General features: G+C 38.5%; 1 protein-coding gene and 1 pseudogene across 2 annotated transcripts; both read right to left on the bottom strand.

Moving 5' to 3' along the window:
• Nucleotides 1-1,495: 1,495 nt before the first annotated feature.
• LOC149113382 (GFP-like fluorescent chromoprotein cFP484) lies at nucleotides 1,496-4,925 on the bottom strand. 2 transcript variants are annotated; one of them, XM_089288269.1, is made up of 5 exons: nucleotides 4,828-4,925; nucleotides 4,644-4,744; nucleotides 3,324-3,542; nucleotides 2,320-2,544; nucleotides 1,496-1,917 (listed from the first exon to the last, which is right to left on the bottom strand). In XM_089288269.1, exons 1-5 carry the CDS (start codon nucleotides 4,828-4,830, stop codon nucleotides 1,776-1,778), a joined length of 690 nt encoding a protein of 229 aa, XP_089144395.1. In that variant the 5' UTR covers nucleotides 4,831-4,925; the 3' UTR covers nucleotides 1,496-1,775. The 2 variants fall into 2 exon arrangements, with proteins under 2 accessions (XP_089144395.1, XP_089144394.1); XM_089288268.1 differs by lacking the exons at nucleotides 4,644-4,744; nucleotides 4,828-4,925 and having other exon boundaries at nucleotides 3,324-3,691.
• Nucleotides 4,926-11,645: 6,720 nt separating this feature from the next.
• LOC149113381 (GFP-like fluorescent chromoprotein cFP484 pseudogene) lies at nucleotides 11,646-12,409 on the bottom strand (annotated as a pseudogene).
• Nucleotides 12,410-22,498: the final 10,089 nt, after the last annotated feature.

Here is a 22,498-nt window from a genome sequence, read left to right as displayed (position 1 = left end):
AGCTAACCGATTTTTCAAACCATTTTTTTTATTTCTCTTGGAGGATCCAAAACTTGGGATTCCACTCATTATATATGTTGTGAACTTCACGGTCCAATTTGAGATTTCTTTCTGGTCTATCCAGACCGGAATGATACTCGCAATGTTCCCCAAATACCCAACAATTTTTCTCTGATATTAAAAGTACACTCAATTAACATCCCTCGACGCCGGATCGAGGAGCCCTGGCCGGGGACATCGTGCTGTGTTCTTGGACAAGACACTTTACTCTCGCAGTTCCTCTCTACACCCCGGTGGGAGCGGCGAATTAATGCTGGGGGTAATCCTGTGATGGACTAGCATCCATCCAGGGGGGAGTAAAATTACTCCTAGTCGATTCATGCTTCGCAAACTGGAGATAAGGGCTGACCGATTGGCCACTTGGCTTGCATGCATGTCTAATTAATTCTTTAGTATGTGTCTGCGAAGTTTCTCGGTGAGCAAATATTTCCGAAAATGGAAACATTCGACACCAGAAAGCCGATATTAGCATTTTCTGCCAACAAAACACATCTGCCGGTTTAATAGCCTTCGCTTCTTTTGTTTAGCGGAGTCGACGAGCAAAGGTTTTAGAGATAAACCGATCAGAAAATAACCAAAATTCTATCAAGCCGTTATAAATCTCAAGCAGCGTCTAAAATCAGTAGAGTTTGCTTCATGCCCATGATGGAAACTAAGATCTTTGGTGCTACTTTAAAGTTTTATACTATACTGTAATTATTTCAAAGACTTAAAATTTCGGACGCTTTAAAATTTCGAAAGGTTTTATTTTCGGATACTTTTTATTGATATTAAAATCGTCCGAAATTCTAAGAAGGTTGTTAATGCCTGTTAATAACTAATTTTCACTATGTCTTTTGCGGCAGTGTGATTATCAAAAACTGAGCAAGTAGTATTTCCCAACAGAAAGTACTCAGTTTCGATTTTCGATCGGATCAGTATCCAACTTCTTGTCTCGTCTCCGTTATACCACTAAAGAAGTTTTTAACTTAATTTCAGAGGGCCATGACATTAGATTGTTGATAAGCACCACAAATTTGCATTGGCATGTCGAACCTATTCCGTTTTAAGTGCTATCTTTTAGGGGTCTAATAGGCTCGAGCAACTCCCATATTAGTCTCCTTTCGGAGTAAAATTCAAATTTTCCGACGAACAACCCTGACCTTTTAATATTTCAGTTCCTCCCCCCCCTCCCCCCACCCTCCCGAGGTTTAAAATGTCTAACAGGAAGTGACCCAGTGAAGGAGTGATGGAGTGAAATCGCTTCACCACTACAACTCGGGAAAATCATATTTCCCAAGTTTAAAAAGGAAAGAAAGAAAGGAAAGAGTGTGTGATTCCTGTTGTACTTTACCGTTTTAAACCAAAAAAATTTAAGGTGCGATGAAGGGGGAGGAAAAATTCAAAATCTTTCCAAAACCACTACTCTATGAGAAGAAACTCTGCAAAACCTGGCTTCGACTACAAGTTTATTCTCACCACAGTTTTCTTACTTGTACTTGACCACTACTGGGTTTAAGACGTCTTTGTCTATGTTGTAATACGGAAAAAATGTTAAACCGTCTTTAACTTAATTTAACAATGAAGCTAGTGCTTAGCAAATCCCAAAATAAATTCTTGAATTGAACGTATCAAATACTAATTCCGAGTGAAATGCCTTTGAATTGAAATTATATATATATATATATATATATACTTTCTTGTACTCTTTGTCGTCTTGGCTTTTCGTTAAGCCTTTACTTGGTCTGCCTTGGCAGCCCAGAATGAGCTTCTGCATGCTCATCCAGCTTAACATTGTCGTAATCCTTGTCATGCCATGTTATCTCAAGTCGGTGATTGACAAAGTGATAGTCTGGCATCTGGACAACCTTCTTAGCTCTGCATGCAAAGAAGCAAAGGAACTCGAATTAGTGACACTGGGTTGAGTGTATCAGCATATAACAAATACAATACTGTTTTAAAAGTGCAAACTACTACTGTAGCCTGATCCTTGCCACCTTCCGAACTTTACTATCCTGACAAAAGATACATATTCCCTCCTAGGTAAGGTTGTTCACTGGATAACTAACTTGTGATCTTGTGTTTGCGGTTCAGATATTTTTGGAGTGTTCAACACCAATCCCCACATGGGGCATGTCTAATCTAGAAGTCGCAGCTAAGGTCACTGATTTCACTATAACAGTGACCACTAAAACTTATTGATGTCTTGATGAACTTATTCATGTCTCCTTATTGCAAGTCATCAACATCTTAAACGCATAATAAAAAAGAAAAACTTACTTGAAAGTAGTTTTTAAGTCACATCGGTAATGGCCACCTCCTTCAAGCAACAGAGCCATGTTAACATCACCCTTCAGCACTCCATCACGCACATATATTTCCTCAGTGCATGGTTCCCATTTCACGGTCTTCTTCTGCACAACTGGACCATTGGCAGGAAAGTTCACCCCATCAAATCGAATTTCATAGAAAAAACAGTCACAGTTGTCGACGTCTTTCTTCATTCTGATAAAAAAGAAATAAAAGATAGTCAGTGTTACCATGCAAAGATAAAAGGAAGACTTCGTCATTTACGGACATAGTTAGCAATGTAATTTAATAGACGATACCAGATAAAACCAGTGGCGAATTTTTTCTTCCCTTTTATGATACACAGAGAGAACTATTTTGGAAAAATGCCTTAAAGTTTATATAACCCCAAAAAATATTTTTAGCGGGATTAAATTTTATATTGCATAGAACAAATTGCCACAACCAGTTGTGTTGTTGGTTAAAACCGCAATTTTTGTTATGAATTTATTAAGTCGGGATTACTCAGCACACGACCGAAGGCAACGGCGACTGGCGCTAGTGACGTCAAACAAGGATATTGGCGCCAGTTTTGAACTGAAGAGAAGAGGAGTAGATAGTGAAGAGTAGTGAAGAATTTCCGTAGTATGTCGATGAAATGACTTTTTATTTGCGATTTTACCATATAAGTTGTTTAGATCTATTGCACATTTATCGTGCAAACTTCTTCAGATTCTAAACTCTGGAAGACTGTTTCCACGATCTTGCAATAATTAATTGATGAAGCATACTCATTCTACAGGGAATGTGAAGCTGAACTAAACCGCAATCGCTCCGAAGATTTGTAGATAGAATTTCAGAATACTCCAACTTGGGATGACAATTTGCATGGCAATTCTCCGACGGAAGTATCACGTAATAATTTTTTGTGCTGGTTCCTATAAATTTCCTATAAATCTTCTTAGCGAGAGCCATCAGCTCTACATCTTACTTACTTTATGTCATTTGTGGCGATGCAAATGCCCCCGTCTTCGTAAGTCATGCTTCGTTCCCAAGAAAACCCCTCAGGAAACGACTGCTTGAAATAGTCTGGGATGTCTTTTGGGTATTTGGCGAATACTCTGTTGCCGTAATCGAATGCTGTTGTCAAGATATCAAAAGCGAAAGGCAGAGGTCCGCCATCTACGACTGTCAGGGTGATAGTCTGTTTTCCCCTAAAACACAAACAAGAAACCAAAAACGTAAAAAAAAGGAACTGTTCATATGCAGCGCAGATTTTTTTTGTTTGTTTCTCTGTTACAACGTCCTTGGATAATGACGCCGGATAGACTTCTCTACTTTGGTTCATTGATGACAATCGAAGAATAGTTCTAAAATTCTCATCAACAGCATTCTGTTACTATATAAAGCCCTTATTAAACAAGTGAATATTTACTTTTGACTATGACGGTCTGACCTCAAAGTTTCAGAACCGTACGATTATTGCTTTCCTGGTAAATATTTAGTGGCTTTCTTTTACACCACCAAACTATAGAAACTTGAATAGAGGGAAATGGTTAGGTAGGTCGGTAAACATCAAGGAAACAAACAAACTGGCTAAGATTTATGTTGGAAGGTCCTTGACCCCGCCCATCTTTGGTTTAATGCTCATTGATTGTGTACACTACAATCGCAATGCTTCTCTTGGTTAGTTGTGTGAGCACATATAACCGCCAGGTTTTGTGCGAGGTCAACCCCCCAAAATAGTTGACAAAAACATAAAAGAAAGAACTTCGCCAGGTTTCATTATCATTCCCTCTATTATCTATACGCAAACATTACAGGAAGTTCCCTTTGACCGAGTTAATTGGTTGCTCATTCTTTTGAATAGTGCGCACTTTTACGGTGCATACTCTGACACAAATGACGCGACGACCAACTTTACTATGTGGCAAAGAAAGAGAAACAGGGGAAAAGAAAACAACTCAGAAACAAGGCGGGAATTACCTGATAAACTAGGTATGGAAAGATTAAATAACTAGACACTTAACAGTCTGGTCCCACCAGGGGCTTAGGTGTCTACAGTTTAAACTGGACGCGCAACATTGCTTGGACGCAAGACAACTCTTAAAAAGGGCTACGGTAACCTCAAGGGTCGTAAAATCGAAGGAAAGAGAGATAAACCCTGTATCTGCTGCGATATCCTGATTAAAATACGGCTTTAGACGTATTCTCGATATTACATATGTTCAATGGAAAAAAAACTAAGCAATGCTCGAAGCAAGGGTGCCGTAAAACTGACCACAATGATTAAACATTTGCAAACTTTTACTTACTCGAAGGGCTGGCCACTTCCTTCCCCTGTAATGACGAACTTGTGCCCGTTTACAGCACCGTCCATACGCAGCTTGATTTTCATTTCTGGTTTAATCACACTCTGCGGAAAGAGATTGGAATCAGTCTGACATCAGTCACCAGTTCAGAATAAGCAGTAGAGTAAATGAAACGTGCAACACTTACCATGATGGTAGACGCAAGTAAGATTTTAGCCTAATACAGCTCTTGTTGTTTTCGATCTGCTCTCTTCCAAATCACCGGGGTGAATGAGACCTCAGCACTGAGGATGCTGTTTTAAACCTGAATGTCACACCCAAAATTGAATCAATTATAAGCTAGGAACCCTAATGTAACAAACAACAACCCATTGTAACAAACAGCAACCCTTTGATGTCTATCATACCAAGCCACACGTTTTCGTTGTTCACGTACTATTTCAAAAACTCGTGCTTCGGGTTTGTTCACCGGTTTCCAAAGGCGAGAAAACATTTGGTTTTATTGTTTTCGAGCGTTTGGAAACCTGTTGAAACCCGAAGCACGAGTTTTTGAAATTACTTCTTCATCAAAGAAAATTTGCAGAAATTATCATTACAATAAGTTTTGTGACATTAAATATGTTTTATTTGAGACGTGGAATGTGAACCTGTCGCCTACTTGCTGCTTGCTGGTCTGTGGTGTTATTTCATTTGCATTCAATGCCACGTTGTTACCTAACTGTCTGTGACTTCTGAGCGAGCACGTTGCTTCGCAATGCAGATGGCAGAGTACAGATTTAGACCTCCTAAACTAGCTTAAGAAGAGGAAACTTGTGTGACCAGCGCTATTCCAAAGTCTACCCAATATAAAAACCGGAGGAGAAAGTTGTTTCCCATGTAAGTTCCACTTTAGGGCCGAAGTGTATAAGGAAGGTTGAGACGGAACCAAACGACAAGGTCACAATAAATGAGGGAGAATTTAATTTAGAAAAGAATAGCTCTTTCTGTTTTGGGGACTTTAACAACTGTACCGTTACATTCAATGTCAGCAGTAAATAAGCTTGCTTTAAAGTGTATTGTAACTCTGTGTGATTAAATAAAGTTGTTCATCTTCATGTGATGGTCTTGCTCTATGAATATGCGGATTGAGAACCATTTTACATACGGGTTTGAAATCGTTTCCAAGCACTTGCGGTTTTCAACTCGTTTTTTTTTATTGGGTTTCTAAACTCATCCACCTTACCAGAATGAGGCGTTTTGGTTGGGTAACAACGACATCAATAATTAATGAGTTTGAGATATGAAAATCACTTTGGGGTATCGACTAACAAGTGTAATGATGCAAACATTAATGGAATTACTTTTGTAGCCACAAGAGTTAAATTTTTCCGTTTTTGGGCGTCTTTTCTTTTTTGTTTTTGTCTTTGTTGTTATAGGCTAATTTTTGCGTACTTTTTCGTGCGGTTTTAAATGTAAATTAGTTTTTTCACGTCGTGTTAGGTAATCTTCTATTGTTTATCACGTAACCTCGCCAAGTCTATTCTTTTGCTTCAAAATTCCGTTTTAAAGCGTCGTAGTTTTCTAGCTGTATTCAGTCATTGTCAGTTCCGGAGTGCCGTAGAGATCTTGTAAGTGATCTCGTATTTTCCTTTCTATTATTATTTTTTTTTTGGCGTTTTTCGTATTGTTGTATAATCGGTTTATGTAAGTTTAAGTTCGTGTTTATCAATTTCTGCAAACCGGGATAAGCTCCGGCCTGATGGGCCACTTGGCTCGTATGCAGGTGAGTCGTTAGAATTAACGGCGAATTCAAAAAGTACAGGAGAATTGTCTGCAACTTTAAAGAAGGGCTTTTTCATATGGAATTACATAACTCATCTTATCATCAAGTAAAGATACTGTTATCTTGATTTTCATTTCCGTTAGCATTAGGGTTAACCTTCGTATGATTGCTTCGGTTAACAAAGAGTTGATATATTTTCACGACTATATATAAGATCTGCCTGTTTCTTCGACGTAATCAGTTATTCAACCAGTCTAATTTGGCTTAGCAGATTTAAATTAAACTAGGCATTACATCCTGGCTTTTTAATCAATCAGTCTAATAAGTGTCTTTTTTACACCGAGAGTTGAAAATGGAGCAGAGATACATCCTTTCTTATAAGTTATTGTATTTAAGAACTTATGTAATACTCTACAATAACTTATATAACTTATATCCTTCTTTTCGTTAGCGTTAATCTTCATAATAAGAAAAAGTCACACTAGAAAGTTTATCGAGTAACCTTGAGTACAACCAGTGAACACACCAAGTTTTTCTAACATTTCTGTAACGTCCTTGCCTTGACTCCCCTGAAAAGTCAGCGCGTCTCCAAGTGCTTTTAAAATGGTCAGCTCTTGGGATGGCAACTAACTATTTTTCGCAAGTGTAATCGTGTTAGCGGTTTATTACATAATAGGGTGGTTTTCAATTGAGTGTCGAACGTAATCAGACAATTACTTTGGTTTTAGTTTTACCACGGTTTGAGATGAGCTGAGTAGTCTAATTGGTAAGTAATTTGTTTTGGTTTTGGTTTTACGACACTCAATTGAAAACCGCTCTATCGTGTAAGAGAAGAAAGTCAATCGGCCAGCTCAACACCAGGTAGCCTTACCATCTCTTATTATGTAACCTTTTATTGTATCTTTTATCAATTGTGACTTTTGAATTAAATTTTTATCAAATAATAAAGTTAGTATAATTAGAGAGAGTCACAACATGGCCTCCAAAACGCGGTTACTTTCACGACTAAACTGCTTTTCGCATGGCTGGTGAAAATTAGTAAGTTTATCGGATAGCCCAGAGGAAAAAGGATAATTTCATTCTCCCTTGCAAGATCTTACAGTGCGAACACTGAACACTAAAAGTATTTCTGCAACGTTGAAAGTCCTTAGCCCTCAATTAAAAGTAGCTATAGCTATTCGAAATACCGCCTGGAGGGGTACATGTAGGTCTATGGTGAAACTATTTATCAACAAAATTACTCTAAGCTCGATAGCTTTCGGTCACATCAGTTTATAAGAGGTACGGAGTTACAACGCACGACTGAGAAACATCCCACAAGGATAAGCTGTAAGGATTATCTCGCCTGACAAAAACTCCACGGCCTTAACATATGGCTTCGTGTTGGGCCGACATTTGGCAATGTGAGCGTCCCTCTCGTCGGTTTGCACGTGTTGGCATTGCACCTCGCCTTTACCTGCTCTCCACAAAAAAAAAAAAACAAAAAAACAAAAAAAAAAACCGGCGTCGTGTTGAAAGAGTTTTTTTTAAAATAAATAATATTACGAAGTACGAACGAAGCCTTATCAGTCGTAATGTAAGATCTGTCTGTTTCAGCGACATAATCAGTCAATCAGTCAATCATAATCTCAAACTGGCTCAGTAGTTTTAAATCAAACTAGTTGTCACATCCTAGGTTTGTTATCAGTCGTGCTCATTTTTTTCAAGCTAAGATTGGAAAGCAAGGTCGGTGTTTTTTTTTAATTTTTTGACATTGCAGCAAAGTCCAGGATCATTCAATAACTTCTGTAATACTCTTCAATAACTTATGTGCCTAGAAACCTCACGAGAAACAAGGAAACACACACTTGAAGCGAAGTAGGATTAGTTTTATTCATACTCTTTCGTATTTTTAGGCTCCAAAATATAACCGTTTTTCTCATACAAATCCTTATAAAATTGTTGTGTAACCTGAGTACTATCTGTACCAATGCTTTTACAAGGGGCGCTCATTTACCAGCTTGGGCCACCTGTGTTGTATTAAATATTTCTGGAGAAAATAAATCTAAATTCAGTTTTGATCATCGACCGGCCCTGCGCGACAGTGCGTCGTCATATATTTATTTTCTCAACTTCGCCTTGTATTTGTTCTTATATAACTTAGTATATGTAATAGGACTTCATGATGTCCAATTTGGAAATAATTGGATGAGAAAAATGCCGAGGACTGCCAAATTGGACGAGGCCGTAGGTCGAGTCCAATTTGGCAGTCCGAGGTATTTTTCTCATCCAATTATTTCCAAATTGGATGAGCATGTAGTCCTATTACCTATTAATTATATAGCAACCAAAAACAGATGAACAAGGCAAATATTTGACCCTCTAAAGTACTTGAATTGCGGTCTCGTAGTATGCTGTAATTATATAAACAGCTTGCAGTTGTTCTTTAGATGGTGGGCTAAGGAACCTTGCATAACAGCAAGGCTATCTGGCTCGTATTCATCTCCGTTTTGCTTTCTTATCTTTGCATAAAATCGGCAAAGAACGTCGCAAGCTCGTCTTCGGGAGTCTCCCCAAGTTCTCTCACTTCGCTTCGCTCGGCACGCCACAGGTTACGCAACTTTAACCCAGGTTTTTGTGCTTCTTTGGGTGTTCTTGTTCTGATTATTCTTCCTCATCTCTAGTAAATCAGTCAGTAGCATCTATCTCTGGAAACCTAGCTGAAGACTCAATTTGAAAGTTTGAGACGTCAAAAAGGTAGAGAGAAGAGTCGGCAAATTTCGCCATTATCAAAAACATAATAAAACTCGCTCGCTGACGTTTGATGGCAGTGATAATAGCTGCAACCTGATTGGCCAATAGTTGGTTCTTTTATTTATCTTGACATTTGATTGGTTGATGCAAAGTATCCAGATTTTTCTCAAATTGGACAGTTTGTTCAAAGCTTAACTAAACGTTCGAGCAACAACATATCCAATTTATTTTAGATTTGGACGGTTGGCAAAAATAGATCTGTTGGCAATATTGGATTTTGATGCAGCTATATAATTACTGTAATAACTTTAATAACTTATGTAATACTGTGCAATAACATAAGTAAGTTACACTATTCATTACGTTACTGTTAAACCTCAATGTTTCGTTTAAGAAAGAGTCAAAGTATGGCATCAAAAGCGCAGCCATTTTTATGGCTAAAGTGCTTCGCATATAGTTAAGTGAACACTAGATGGTTTAGAGCCCTTGGCACGCGACCTCTGAAAAGTCAAACTAGTTATCACATCCTAGGTTTGTTATCAGTCGTGTTCATTTTTTTCAAGCTAAAGTTGGAGTAAAAGGTCGGTGTTTTCTTTTTTTGTTTTGAAATTGGAGCAGAGTCCAGGATCAATCAATAACTTCTGTAATAATCTTCAATAACGGCTTATGTGCCTAGAAACTTCACGAGAAACAAGGAGACACGCACTTGAAGCGAAGTAGGTGTAGTTTTATTCATACTCCTTCGTAGTTTTAGGCTCCAATATGTTACGGTTTTTCGCATACAAATCCTTATAAATTATTTGGACTCCTACGTAACCTGAGTACTATCTGTACTAATGTTTTTACAACGGGCGCTCATTTACAAGCTTGGGCCACCTTTTCAATTTGCGTTAAGTTTAGCCCAGGCTACACTTGTCTGAATTCAGTTCGCGCGGTGACTCTGACAAGGAGCGACCGATTAGCGTTCTGTATTTGCTGTCTAAAGGAAGTCTGCCCGAGGACATCACTAAGTCCAAAAAAGGCCGAAGTCTCAGGATTTGCTAGTAAGCGTCGTCCATTATCGTACGTGAGGCGGGCCTGAGGAGATGTGTAAACTGTACGGGTCACATTTAGTCCCCTAACGGTAGGCCGTTTGCCCTGTGGCGATAATGTTGTGCTTGCTTTAGACAGCAAAACTCTTTAGCCACATCGATTTAGGGCTTAGACGTGCAATGGACTAGACATCTCTAACTGCTGTTGGCGTCATTTGCTCTGAACTTTGATGTAGCTAAAGACTTAGAAAAAAATCTGTTGAAATCTGGATGTGCCATTCCACGCTCGACAAAATTGAAGTACATGCGGGACATTGTTATTTGCGAGCAAAACATGGCCACGAGCAGAGAGAAGAACATCAGTTCAAGCGCTGATCGTGAATAGAATTTCCTTGTTTTATCAATTTTAGGCGTTCTCGGCTTAGCTAAGTATCAGAACTGTCTGTGATTCGCTAGCGCGGAAGAAATTTATTTGCGTGGTTTCCGGGCGATAATTGACGTAACGACAACATGTGGAGTGTTCGCTTACTGCTAACTATGGCCTAGTTTGTTTGAATTTCAGTCGATTCTCGATGTAGGAAGCTCTTGTTCAGTCCATTTAGGACGATGCAGGCCTTTAGAAAGCAATAGATTGGCTCTCCGCCGCGCTTTTGATATCTTTACGTTCGTGTTGATTTAGACTCCAATTTCATGTTAAAAGCACTCTTAATTAAATTGTACAATTCATGATTCAACGAAAAGACGGTGAATTTAGTCTTCCTGGCCTCAAAAGGCATACAGGAGAGTTATTTGCTGCTATTTGAGCTACCAGCCTCGTGGAAAGCTAGCTCAAGGACAGAATTGTGGCAAGATTATTAGTGACAAGTCAAATTCTATGGCTATGTTTTTGCGAATCCGGTCAGATATATAAAGGACACATCAAAACGTTATTTCCTGGAGTTCTTCAATTAATGCATTTACTGGAGCTGGAAAATCAATTAAATCATATTCGTAAGTATAGGTTTCAGAACCGAGCCATGATGTCCCAAAATGGACGGGCCACAATGCGTCAAATCCATTATCAGTAATTACAGATCACGTAGAGAATCGCGCAACCGTCCATAAACACTTTTTAAATCTTGAACCATTCTTGTCGCATTTTACCGTTTAAAACAAAGAAAAGGGTGAAAAAAGGGGAAGGAAAACAATTCAAAATCTTTCACAAGCCAGTACTTTATGATAAGAACACTCTACAAAACCTGGTTTCGACAACAAGCTTATTTTCACCATTGTTTTCTTACTTGTATTTTACTACAACTGTTATGCCACAAAAGATGGAAGCTATCTTTAACTAAATTTGACTTTAAAGCTAGTGCTTATCGAATCCCAAACGAAATCCTTGAATTGAAAGTATCAAACACTTATTCCGCGTAAAAAAACAAACAAACAAACAAAGAACTTTTCATCTGTTTGTTGTCGTCTTGGCTTTTCGTTAAGCCTTTACCTAGCCCGCCTTGGCAGCTCAGAATGAGCTTCGGTATGCTCATATAGCTTAACCTTGTTGTAATCTTCGTCGTGGCTTAAAATCTCAATGCGATGCTCCACAAAGTGATAGTCTGGCAACTCGACAACCTTCTTAGCTCTGCAAAGGAGCAAATGAACTCGAATTAGTGACATTAGGCTCGGTGCATCGATCAGCATATAACAAATACAATACCGTTTTATTTCAAAAGTGAAAACTCCTCGCACTTATTGTTGTCAGTTTCCGAAGTTGACTATCCTGACAAAAGTCAGGTAACTTCCTTGAAGGTAAGATTATTTCCTGGGTAAATAATTGGATCTTGCCTTTGAGATTTAGATAGCTTTGAAGTCGTGGTCAACACCAATCCCAACATGAGTTGTTCATTATCCAGCAGTCAGAGCTACGGTCACTGATTCCTCTCTAACAGTGATCACTAAAACTTATTCATGTGTTGATGAAATTTCGTCATTTATTCCTTATTGCGAGTGAACAATATCTTAAACCCATAGTGTAAATAAAAAAAAAAAAATCTTACTTGTAAGTAGTTTTGAAGTCACATCGGTAATGGCCACCTCCTTCAAGTAACAGAGCCGTGTTAACATCACCCTTCAGCACTCCATCACGCACATACATTTTCTCCGTGGATGGCTCCCATTTCACGGTCTTCTTCTGCATAACTGGACCATTGGCGGGAAAGTTCACCCCATCAAAACGAATTTCATAGAAAAAAACAGTCACGTTTGTCGACGTCTTACTTCATTCTGATAAAATTAAAAGAAATGAGGCATAGTCAGTGTTCCCATACAAAGATAAAAGGAACACTTTGACCTTTACAAGCATATAGCTGGCAATAAAATTAATGCATGATATCAAATGAAACCAGGGGCGATTTCTTTTACATTCTTCCTTTTTGTTATACGCAGAGAGAACTATTTTGGAAAAATACGTTAAACCTGTGGTTCACACTTAACATTGCAGTCCATATAAAAGGAGAAAGGAATAAGGAAGTTAAAAGTGTACCGAAAGGGAAAAAAATGACAACAAAATACCAAGAAATTAAACTAAAGTGACTTGACTGGAACAAAAAAGTTTCTTTAAATATTTTTATCGGGAGGCATCAGCTTACTTACTTTATGTCATTTGTGGCGGTGCAAATGCCTCCGTCTTCGTAAGTCATGCATCCTTCCCAGGAATACCCCTCAGGAATACCCCTTAGGAAACGACTGCTTGAAATAGTCTGGTATGTCTTTTGGGTATTTGGCGAATACCCTGTTGCCGTAATCGAATACTACTGTCAAGATATTGAAAGCAAAAGGCGGAGGTCCGCCGTCTATGACCGCCAGGTCCATAGTCTGCTTTCCCCTAAAAAACAAACAAGAAACCAAAGACGTGAGAAAAAGCACTATTCAAATGCAATGCAGAACGTTTTTTCTCTGTTACATAGTGCTGAAAGATAATGACAGTAGAAATGTTCTTTGGTTGAGCCCCAATTTAACAAGTGAATATCTTTTGAAACAAAAGACGACGCAACCACCTCTTATCGTAGTAAGATATTCAATTTTGTTTAGTGGCAATAAAAAGTGAAATCATTTTTTTTTTTTTTTTTTTTTGGAGTGGAAATCACTGTATAAACTAGAAATGGAGAGGTTAGATACTCACAGTCTGGTCACACCACAGAGGGAGTGTTCTTCAATCTGATATAACCCAATTCAAGTAATCAAAACTTTGTTTTCAGGTAAATGTTGCATGGCTAAGAAATACATAGCAAATAGAGTCTATGAATTGGCATAATTATTTAACAGAACGAAACAAAACCTTTCATGTAGCCCTAAAATTCTTGTCACAAGTGAAATAGAGCGACCGGTAGGTACATTTTAGGTATCGATTTCTAGGTAAGGATAAGAGTAAATTTGTGAAAGCCTTGCTGCAGTCTTTCTCACTATGTTCTTAGTGCGTCGCCTTAAAGGTCATAAAATCGAAGAAAAGACAGATAGACCATTTATCTGCTGCGATTTTCTGAAAGAAATACGGCTTTAGACGAATTCTCGGTATTAAATCTTGTTACTGACAAAATGTAACTTTTCCTAAAACTAAGCAAGGCTGCCGTAAAACTAACCACAATGATTTACCACTGATTTCTCAACTTTTACTTTCTCGAAAGGCTGGCCTCTTCCTTCCCCTGTAACCACGAACTTGTGCCATTTACAGCGCCTTCCATTCGCAGCTTGATCTTCATTTAATTACACTCTGCGAGATGAAACTGGGATAAATCTGAGATCATTCACCAATTAATAATAAGCAGTTGAATAAATTCATTATTGAAAAAAAAAATGCCTTTTCTTGTGCAACGCTTACCATGATGGTAGACGTAAGTAAGATATCTGCCTTATACAGCTCTTGTTGTTCTCGATGTGCTCGCTTCCAAATCACCAGGGTGAATGGCACCTCAGCGTGGACGATGCTGCTTTAAACCTGAATGTCACACCCAGAATCTCACATGGACCAATTATAAGCCAGGAACCCTTAATAACAAAACAATCCTTTTTCACGAAGAACAGCCCTTTCATGTCTATCGTACTGAACCGCACTTTTTCGTTGAATTACATGGAAATCACCTTTAGGTAGCGACTAATTATTTTTGACAAGTGTGATCGTGCGAACATTAATCACATTTAGTTAATAATGGTAATAGGACTGAGTGGAATCCAATTCGGTCTGCAATCATACCAGTGATTAACAAAATCGGACGACCGCGAAGCGGGAGTGCTAGTCCGATTTGTTAATCGCGAGTATGATTACAGACTGAGCTGGACGACACGATGTCCTGTTACCAATTAATCAAAACTATGACGAAATTCGAGAAACGAACAAACCATCGATTGATCGCTGAACGATTTTAAAACGTCGTTACTGAAAACACAGCAGTTTACTCAACAAAGTGCACCGCAACAGCGCGCGCAAAATGACGCGTACTCTAATTACACAGGCATGACGCGTACTGTCCTACTACAATGTCCAATTACAAGCATGACGCGTACACCGTCCAATTAATGCTGAAATCGGGTTGCTGATTGCCAATCAGGATCGAGAATTTTGTTATAGTTTTGAAATTTATTAATATTATTATTATTATTATTATTATTATTGTTATTGAAAACACGGAATTCTACAAGTGGAATTAAAGAATTCATTATATCAAATTCGATAACCTGAGGAAAAGTAAAGAATTTTTAACTTATTTTGATTTTCCTTAATTTCCGTTAGCTTCAGGGTTGACCTTAAATGATTCGGTTGAGAAAAAGTTGCAATATGACATCAAAAGCACGGCGGTTTTATCGATTAAACCGCTCTCCACACAGCTGGTGAACATTAAGTCAGTTTATCGAGTATCTCAAATGAAACAGTATGATCTCATTCTCCCCTGTAAGATCTTACTGCGCAAACAGTGGACACTAGGAGTATTTCTGGAAGGTCAAAAATTCAACCCACCGAAGTTTTTATTTCTCCCTTGAAAATATCTCTGGAAGATAATTATAAACTTTGGATAAAGAGGACTCCTAATCAAAACCAAAAGCAAAAAATCTTTTGCAATTACATTTTCCGAAAGGTACTTGAGTCATTATGAGAGGGAGGTACTGCCCGTTTATGCGCTTATAAAATGGTCAACCCTTGGGGTGTCAACCAGTTATTGTTGGCAAGTGTATTCATTTGAACATCGTTCACATGGAGTTGTTTTCCTTTAATGTTTCGGTTAAAAAACAAGAAGAAAATATTAAAGCACCGACAAAAAATACTTTGTAATTAAACTTCTTGCCTGTTACTTGTTTCATATCATTTTAATAAACTTGTAGAAGGCAGCTAACGCCTGTCTAGGTGCTTTTAAAATGGTCAGCCACTGAAGTGTCAACCTGTTATTTTTGACAAGTGTAATCGTGCGAACATTTCTCACATGGAATTTTCTTCATATCAAGTCAATCATCTGGCACAAGAGAATGTAAAGTTCATAATTTTTTGTTATTATTATTATTATTACTTTGAACTCTATTACGTTACCATTAACACAATATGTCACAATATGGTCCCAAAAGCGTGGTCATTTTCTCACCAAACTGCTCTCAACATAGCTGGTAAACATTAGTAAGTTTACCGAGTACAGGTAGTCCAAAGGAAACAAGATAATTTCATCAATTCACTCCTCCATGATCTTACAGTGCAAAACAGTGTACACCAGAAGTATTTCTAGAATGTTGAAAGTCCTTGGCCCTTAATTAAAAGTTGCTATTTCGAAATATCGCCTGGAGAGGTACATGTAGGTCTAGAGAAACTATTTGTTAACAAAATGAATATTATAAGTTTGATCATGTTTCTTTCTTTTCTTTTTCTATTTTGGGCGAAGAAGGAAGAGCGACGATAACGATTTGACAACTCACCCATTCGTTTCCAACAGGTCGTTTACCACACATGCGATGATGTGTGTCCTCGCCATCTGTAGGTCAGACAATTGGCGAGAAAATGACACCGTCACGTACGCTTGAGAAGTTTGATGAGTCCAAAAAGGATAGCTGTCAACCAGAAAAGGAATTTCTCGCCTGACACAAAAAAAAAAACGGTATAAAAATGGCTTCTTTTGACAAATTTGTTCTCTTTGCAAAAGAAACATAATTTCACGTAGTATTAACGGGGCGTTATTGTCACAATGTAAGATGTGCCTGTTTTCACCGTCATATCAATCAATCAATCGATCAATCAATCAATCAATCAATCATAATCTCTAATTTGGACATATTCTGGGTTTGTTATCAATCAAGTTATCATTTTGTTTTTACATGGGAGCAAAAATTTGGAAAAAAAAAATAGAGGTCAGCGTTTTTTTTTTTCGTTACACGAAGAGTTGAAATATTAGAGCAGAGATACATTCCTTCTTAGAAGTTATCATGCAGCTTAATGAAATAATAACTTTAATAACTTCTGCAATGCTCTACAATAACGTATATTACTGATACACTTCATTTAGCTAGTGTTAACCTTCAAATGTTTTATCTAAGAAAGAGTCAAAATATGGCATCAAAAACGCAGTCATTTTTACGACTAAACTGCTCTGCACAGAGCTGTTAACACTAATAAGTTTATCAAGTAGCTTTCAGGACAAACAAGATAATTGAGTCACCCTCGATCTTACAATGCAAACAGTTAACACTGGAAGCGTTTCTGGAATGTTGGGTGTTCTTGGCCCGGGGGTACTTTGGGAATTTCTGGGTGGGGATATGCCGCTGAGACCCTGGAGCCCTTAGCCTATACCAGAGCTAGCTCAGCTGAATTTTACTACCCTATACTAGAGTAAACTCCCCAAATCCCTCCATCTATCGACACTGTTGAGGCTGATTTGCGTAAATTTAAACTTGCCGGTTTGATTTTTTTATATTTTAGACTGGCAGCTCCTGATTTCCTTAGTCTAGATAAAATCTTCAACCAACTAGTCAGTTTTGTGAAAAATAATACCCTATTTTAGACCCAAACGCTCTGTTTTATATATCCTATCCTAGAGTAAACGGCTTGAAAATCATACCCTTCACAGCGGCACATACCTATGTAGCCTATATATGGCAGTGCCCACCCCCGGTCCTTGGCTTACGATTCCCCTGAAAAGTGAACGCGAAGTAAACGGGTGTCCAAGTGCTTGTAAAACAGTCAGTCGGTTAGGGATGTCCACTATTTTCGCAAGTGAAATCGTGAGAATTACGATAACGTAATATTTTGTAACAGGAGAAAGTCATGATCGGCTAGCTTAACATCTGATTAAATGACTTAAATGTTCGTTAGAAAATCTAGTAGGAACCCTCGCCTTGCGGTCAGCCCGTTAATACGGCCACCTCGTTATTATGGGCACTATATTCTGGCCCGAACAAAAGCTCAGTCATTATTATTATTATTATTATTATTATTATTATTATTATTATTATTATTATTATTATTAAAGTCTTGCCGCTTTTAACTTATGGTGCCGAGTTCAATCCGTGAGCCTAGGGCATTCATAAGTCTCAGTGCTGGATTACTTGATGGATAGAGTCCTCCTAAGTATGTGAGCAGTTCCTGGGAGGACGGTCTTCTGTAGCTCTGCCTCTAATATTGCCTGGGATCTTGCCAATGTAGTTTTCTGTTCCCTTCTTGACAAGCCCGAAAGCTCCAATGATCACTGGGACAGTTGTTGTTTTCATTCCCCACGTTTTCTCGATTTCAATCTCAAGATCTTTGTACTTTGTGAGTTTTTCCATCGTTTTCAAGGGGGTGTTCCTTTCTGTGGGGATGGACATATCGATAAGCAGACAGGTTCTTTCCTTCTTGTCTTTCACCACTATGTCTGGTCTGTTTGCTTTTATCTCTTTGTTGGTTTGGATTGGCATCTCCCAAAGTATAGTCGCTGTTTGGTTTTCTGTCACGGTAGCTGGTTTATTATTATTATTATTATTATTATTATTATTATTATTGTTATTATTATTATTATTATTTCTTTTTTTTCTTTTTCTTTTTTTTTCATTTTAAGAACCCTTTTAATACGGGCACCCCGTTAACACAGCCAGATTTTTGTGGCCCGTTGGTGACCGAATTAACGGGAATCTAGGGGATGGTTCCTCTAATATGTGATACACTTGAGATGGTTGTCATCTTGCATATATATGCCTTAGCGAAGAGTTATTTTATCTCTGTTGATAACACATATTGTCGTTAATTCAGCACCATCCGGGTTAATTTCAAGTGCCGCAATTGATGATTTCCGTTCTAAAAAGGAATTTAATGTTTGCAAAGACTTCGTCTTATGTTTCATAATGTTAATCGAGATGAATAAGATAAAATCACATTTGTGTCAATCAAGCTGTTGACCAAATTATGAATTCGACATTTTCCACGACAAGACTCAAGGTACATTGTAATGCCCGAGCAGGCAGCAAGTTAAAGCATTCATTACAAATACTGTTGACAACGGCTTTGAAATCTAAGTTATCCTAAACATCCGATAAAAGGTTCCATTTCGTTTCTAGATGGACTTCCTCGATGTATCGAGAAGATTTTCTTTCTCTACAACTCAGTCAAGCATATCGTATTTGTCAACAGTAAATTCACTTGAGCACGAAGATGATCATCAATAGTCATTTGCTGCACTTGAAATTAATCCGGTTGGTCTTGGATTAGCGACAAGATATGTTATAAACAAAGATGAAGTACCTCTTAGTCTTGGAATATGCGTGATAATAACAACCTCAAGGGAAGAAAAATAGTTATTGTCATGCACAGACATTACTGATCAATGGACACTGTAGTTTACTGCACTATCAAACTGCTATGATCAAATATTAGAGTAACCATCACTTCATCATGCATTCACTTCACCCATAAACAACATAAAAAGAACCGAAGAACGTTTAAACAGTGGCCAAAGTATACAGGATTGTAAATCATTCATTGTCTCATGACCATGTCCTTGAATTTAAAAGTTTATCACTACAACGTAATTGTCACATTAGAAAGTGCTATGAATCTTGGCACACCATGACGACCCCCAGTGCGGGGGTCTCTTGTCCACTCCTAAGACAATTAAATCTGAAAGTATTCTTTCTTTTCTTGTTACCAAATATTTTAAAGTGCATTACCATACAATACTCTTTATATCACGCTGGTCTATCGATCTGACCCGATCAGCCAATAGCTTTCGAGGCGTTGAGCACGTAAGAAAGTCAAAGTATGATTAAGATCAAAAACGTGGTCATTTGTTTCGACTAATCTGCTCCTCTCCACATAGGTGGTGAACATAACTAAGTTTATCGAGTAGCGCAGAGGAGAGAAGATAATTTCATTCACTCTTACCTGATGTTACAATGAAAACTAGTATATTTCTGGAATGTCAAATGAACTCGGCTCTCGAAAATATTGAACCCATCGAGGTTTTATTTCCATTTTGAAAAGGTCTCTGGAATTTAATCATATAATTTGGGTAAAGAGGACGGTGCTTATCGATAGAATAAGAGGGAATTTTGCATCTCTAAATCAGTGTTCGGATGCAACCTGGTAAAAAAAAAACCAAAAAAACAAAAACAAAAACAAAAACAAACAAACAAACAAAACAAAAACAGAAGGGGTGACCGTGGATCTACAGAAGAGCCATGAAAAATCGGCTGCCAAGAGATCAAACATGGCGGATACTGGTGAGGTTGAAACGAAGAACGAGGACACCTCTTCAAGCGAACAAGACAAACCAGACCTACATGAAATCAAGCAGGTTAAAACAGCTTAGAATTCGATGGAGTCCTCGAAAACTCGTACCAGTCTACTGAGGAAGTCATCCTAAAGATCGCAGCTACTTTTGATGTCCAAGTTATCCCCAGCGACATCGAAATTTCACACAAGCTGAGACTTAAAAAACGACAACAGCGTCATAATTGCAAAGTTTTGTAGTCATAAAGTGAAAACCAGCCTTTTAGAAAGCTATAACTCTCTATATTGTCTGGCTTTCTTCTGTGCTCAACGCCTCGACGGCTAGTGGCTGATCGGGTCAGATCGATAGGACGGAAACTAATGTGTATGTGATGTCGATTAAAAGATCGCTTTTCACTTTCTAAACTGCAGTCTTTAACAGTCAATTGATGAAAGAATTAATAAAAATTCTAAAATACGGAGTAAAGAAAAAGAACACAATAGTATGTAACTTTAAAATGTTTGTTAAAACAGAATACTGTTGTCTCGTAAGTGAACAAGAGTTCACTTCACTGTTTTCCTTTACCCTGCTTTTTTCGTATCGATCTCGTTTTCCTCACTTCCAGCAGTCGCTAGAACTTCTGTGAGATATGGACATTGTAGAACGGGTTGAAACAAGTTCCTGCTGTTATGCAGCTAGTTTTGAATCTAACTATAAGTACTACGGTTCGCATCGATGTGTTTCCTCGCGGATCCATCTCCAGCTCAGAGGAATGGCGGGAGACTAATACTGTCACGCACGATTGCGAAATATGGTGACCCGATGGAGGACAGCTGTAAGGAACAACAGATTTTTCGGCTGAGAACAAATTCACAGCTTAAAAATGGCTTCGTGTTGACACATTTGTTTGTTTGTTTGTTGCTTTTTTACATACACTCATTCTTAGCAGTAATGAAAGACTGCGTCTGTGATAATAGCTTTCTGTCGCTGAAATCATTATCTTTATGTGAACGGCTGAAGTTTTACAGACGGATATAACAAAGTTACAAAGTCCACTATTGTTCTGTGGATGAATTGATTTCCTTGCTTTATTGTTAGCAAGTTGAGGTTCCGTCTACTGAATTCCGATTTGATGACCTTTGATGACACGTTGCGTGACGGCTCCAGTTTCGGTAAACTTATAAGTTATATAATAACTTAATTTCGTTCCGACCTGTCTGCAGCCAAAAAAACGAGATTTTTTGTGAAGATTGCAAATTGGCCACCCCTCTAAGTTTTTCCAGGATGTTTTGACCCCGCTTTCGTGTCCACATGGTACGTCATTTTTGTTCTTTTTGGTGGCTTCTTTTGTTGTTTTCGGCGACGTTTTGGGGTGTTCTTTGAACTGGTTTAATTTTTCACTCTGATTGCATTCGATAAAAGACGGAATAGAGTCCTATTGCAGACTAGAGTGGGTTTTTTTGGCCGGGCGAAAACAAATTGCATCATCGCAAAGCACGTGCATTTGAGACGATTTGCTTTTTCGATCGTTTGCGATCACTCGTTTCTAGTAGTTCTGATTCTGGACCGTGCGTGCCCTGTTTGGTCAATACGCGATCGAGATGACGTGCTTTTGTTACGTAACTGGGATAACAATTATTTATTCTGTTCACGAACACGACTTTGAATCGCCTTGGCTTTAGGATGTTAACCGTGGGGACAGCCATATTTCAATGGCTATATTTTGATTACATTTGTTGACTTTAATATTTTTTCAGTGGCCACAAATAGTTCACTCTGTATCCAGCGAAGGTCAAAATTGAGTCGATGGAAGAGTTCTCCGAAGCCAAGACCTGTAAGAGTTAGCTAGAACTAAGGAACAACAATGTAAATGCTGTGTATTTTTTATACATTAGCGGAAATAACAATTACTGCCAGTCGTACGGGGGAAGTTTGTTTTTGTTAAAACTCTCAACCCTATCCGGCCCTCTAACTATGGTACATGGTATCATCCAAATTTCTCCAATTCGGAGGACAGAAGGTTAATAAAATTACTCGCTTACTGGGCGATTTTGGGGTAGCACACTTGAATTTGGCCTACATGACGAATTTCGCGAGATCAAGTAATTTCACTTTTGAAACGGCGGAGCCCGTGAGGCTAGCTATTTCAACAGTTAGGATCGCAGTTAGGATCGCAGTTAGGATCCCGCAGTTAGGATCCCGCCTTCGGATCCCTAAAGAAATTTAAAAAAAGAAATGCCCCCTCCCTTGTTTTCCACCACCCACCCCCCCCCCCCCCTCCCGATGAATCTTTCAACCTGTATAGAACTAGCATCCCATCCAGGGGGTAGTAGAAATACTTCCGGCCAATTTACTGTTGGGGACAACACTGCGATGAACTAGCATCCCATCCAGGGGGGATGGGGGGGGGGGGGGGAGTAGATATCCTTTCGATGGTTGCTGTTGAAAACCCGTTTGCCTCCAGCCATGACTTGACTTTATCTTAAAAAAACGATTTGGCAAAGTACTACATCTTTAAGCGTTCACTGTATGCTTCCTTGATCATAAGCACGGCGAATGAAAGGGCGCTAGGAGAGATGCAGCCTTTCTACCACAAATGGACAAAAGGCAGGTTGGAGTACAAAATCATGGGCATGCACCAAT

Source organism: Orbicella faveolata, unplaced genomic scaffold (assembly GCF_042242905.1).
Source record: "Orbicella faveolata isolate gen_17 unplaced genomic scaffold, um_ofav_v1 contig_15, whole genome shotgun sequence".
NCBI classification, from domain to species: Eukaryota; Metazoa; Cnidaria; class Anthozoa; order Scleractinia; family Merulinidae; genus Orbicella; species Orbicella faveolata.
Note: the sequence above shows the minus strand (reverse complement) of the source record. Positions and strands in the feature narration are given on the sequence as shown.

Excerpts from the sequence above, each read along its gene's own strand:
- LOC149113382 (XM_089288268.1), bottom strand. The coding sequence starts at position 3,676 with ATGAACCAAAGTAGAGAAGTCTATCCGGCGTCATTATCCAAGGACGTT. Across the intron at positions 2,545-3,323 it reads ATCGCCACAAATGACATAAA|AATGAAGAAAGACGTCGACA; the intron begins GTAAGTAAGATG and ends CTTTTTTATCAG. Across the intron at positions 1,918-2,319 it reads GACTTAAAAACTACTTTCAA|AGCTAAGAAGGTTGTCCAGA; the intron begins GTAAGTTTTTCT and ends CTTTGCATGCAG.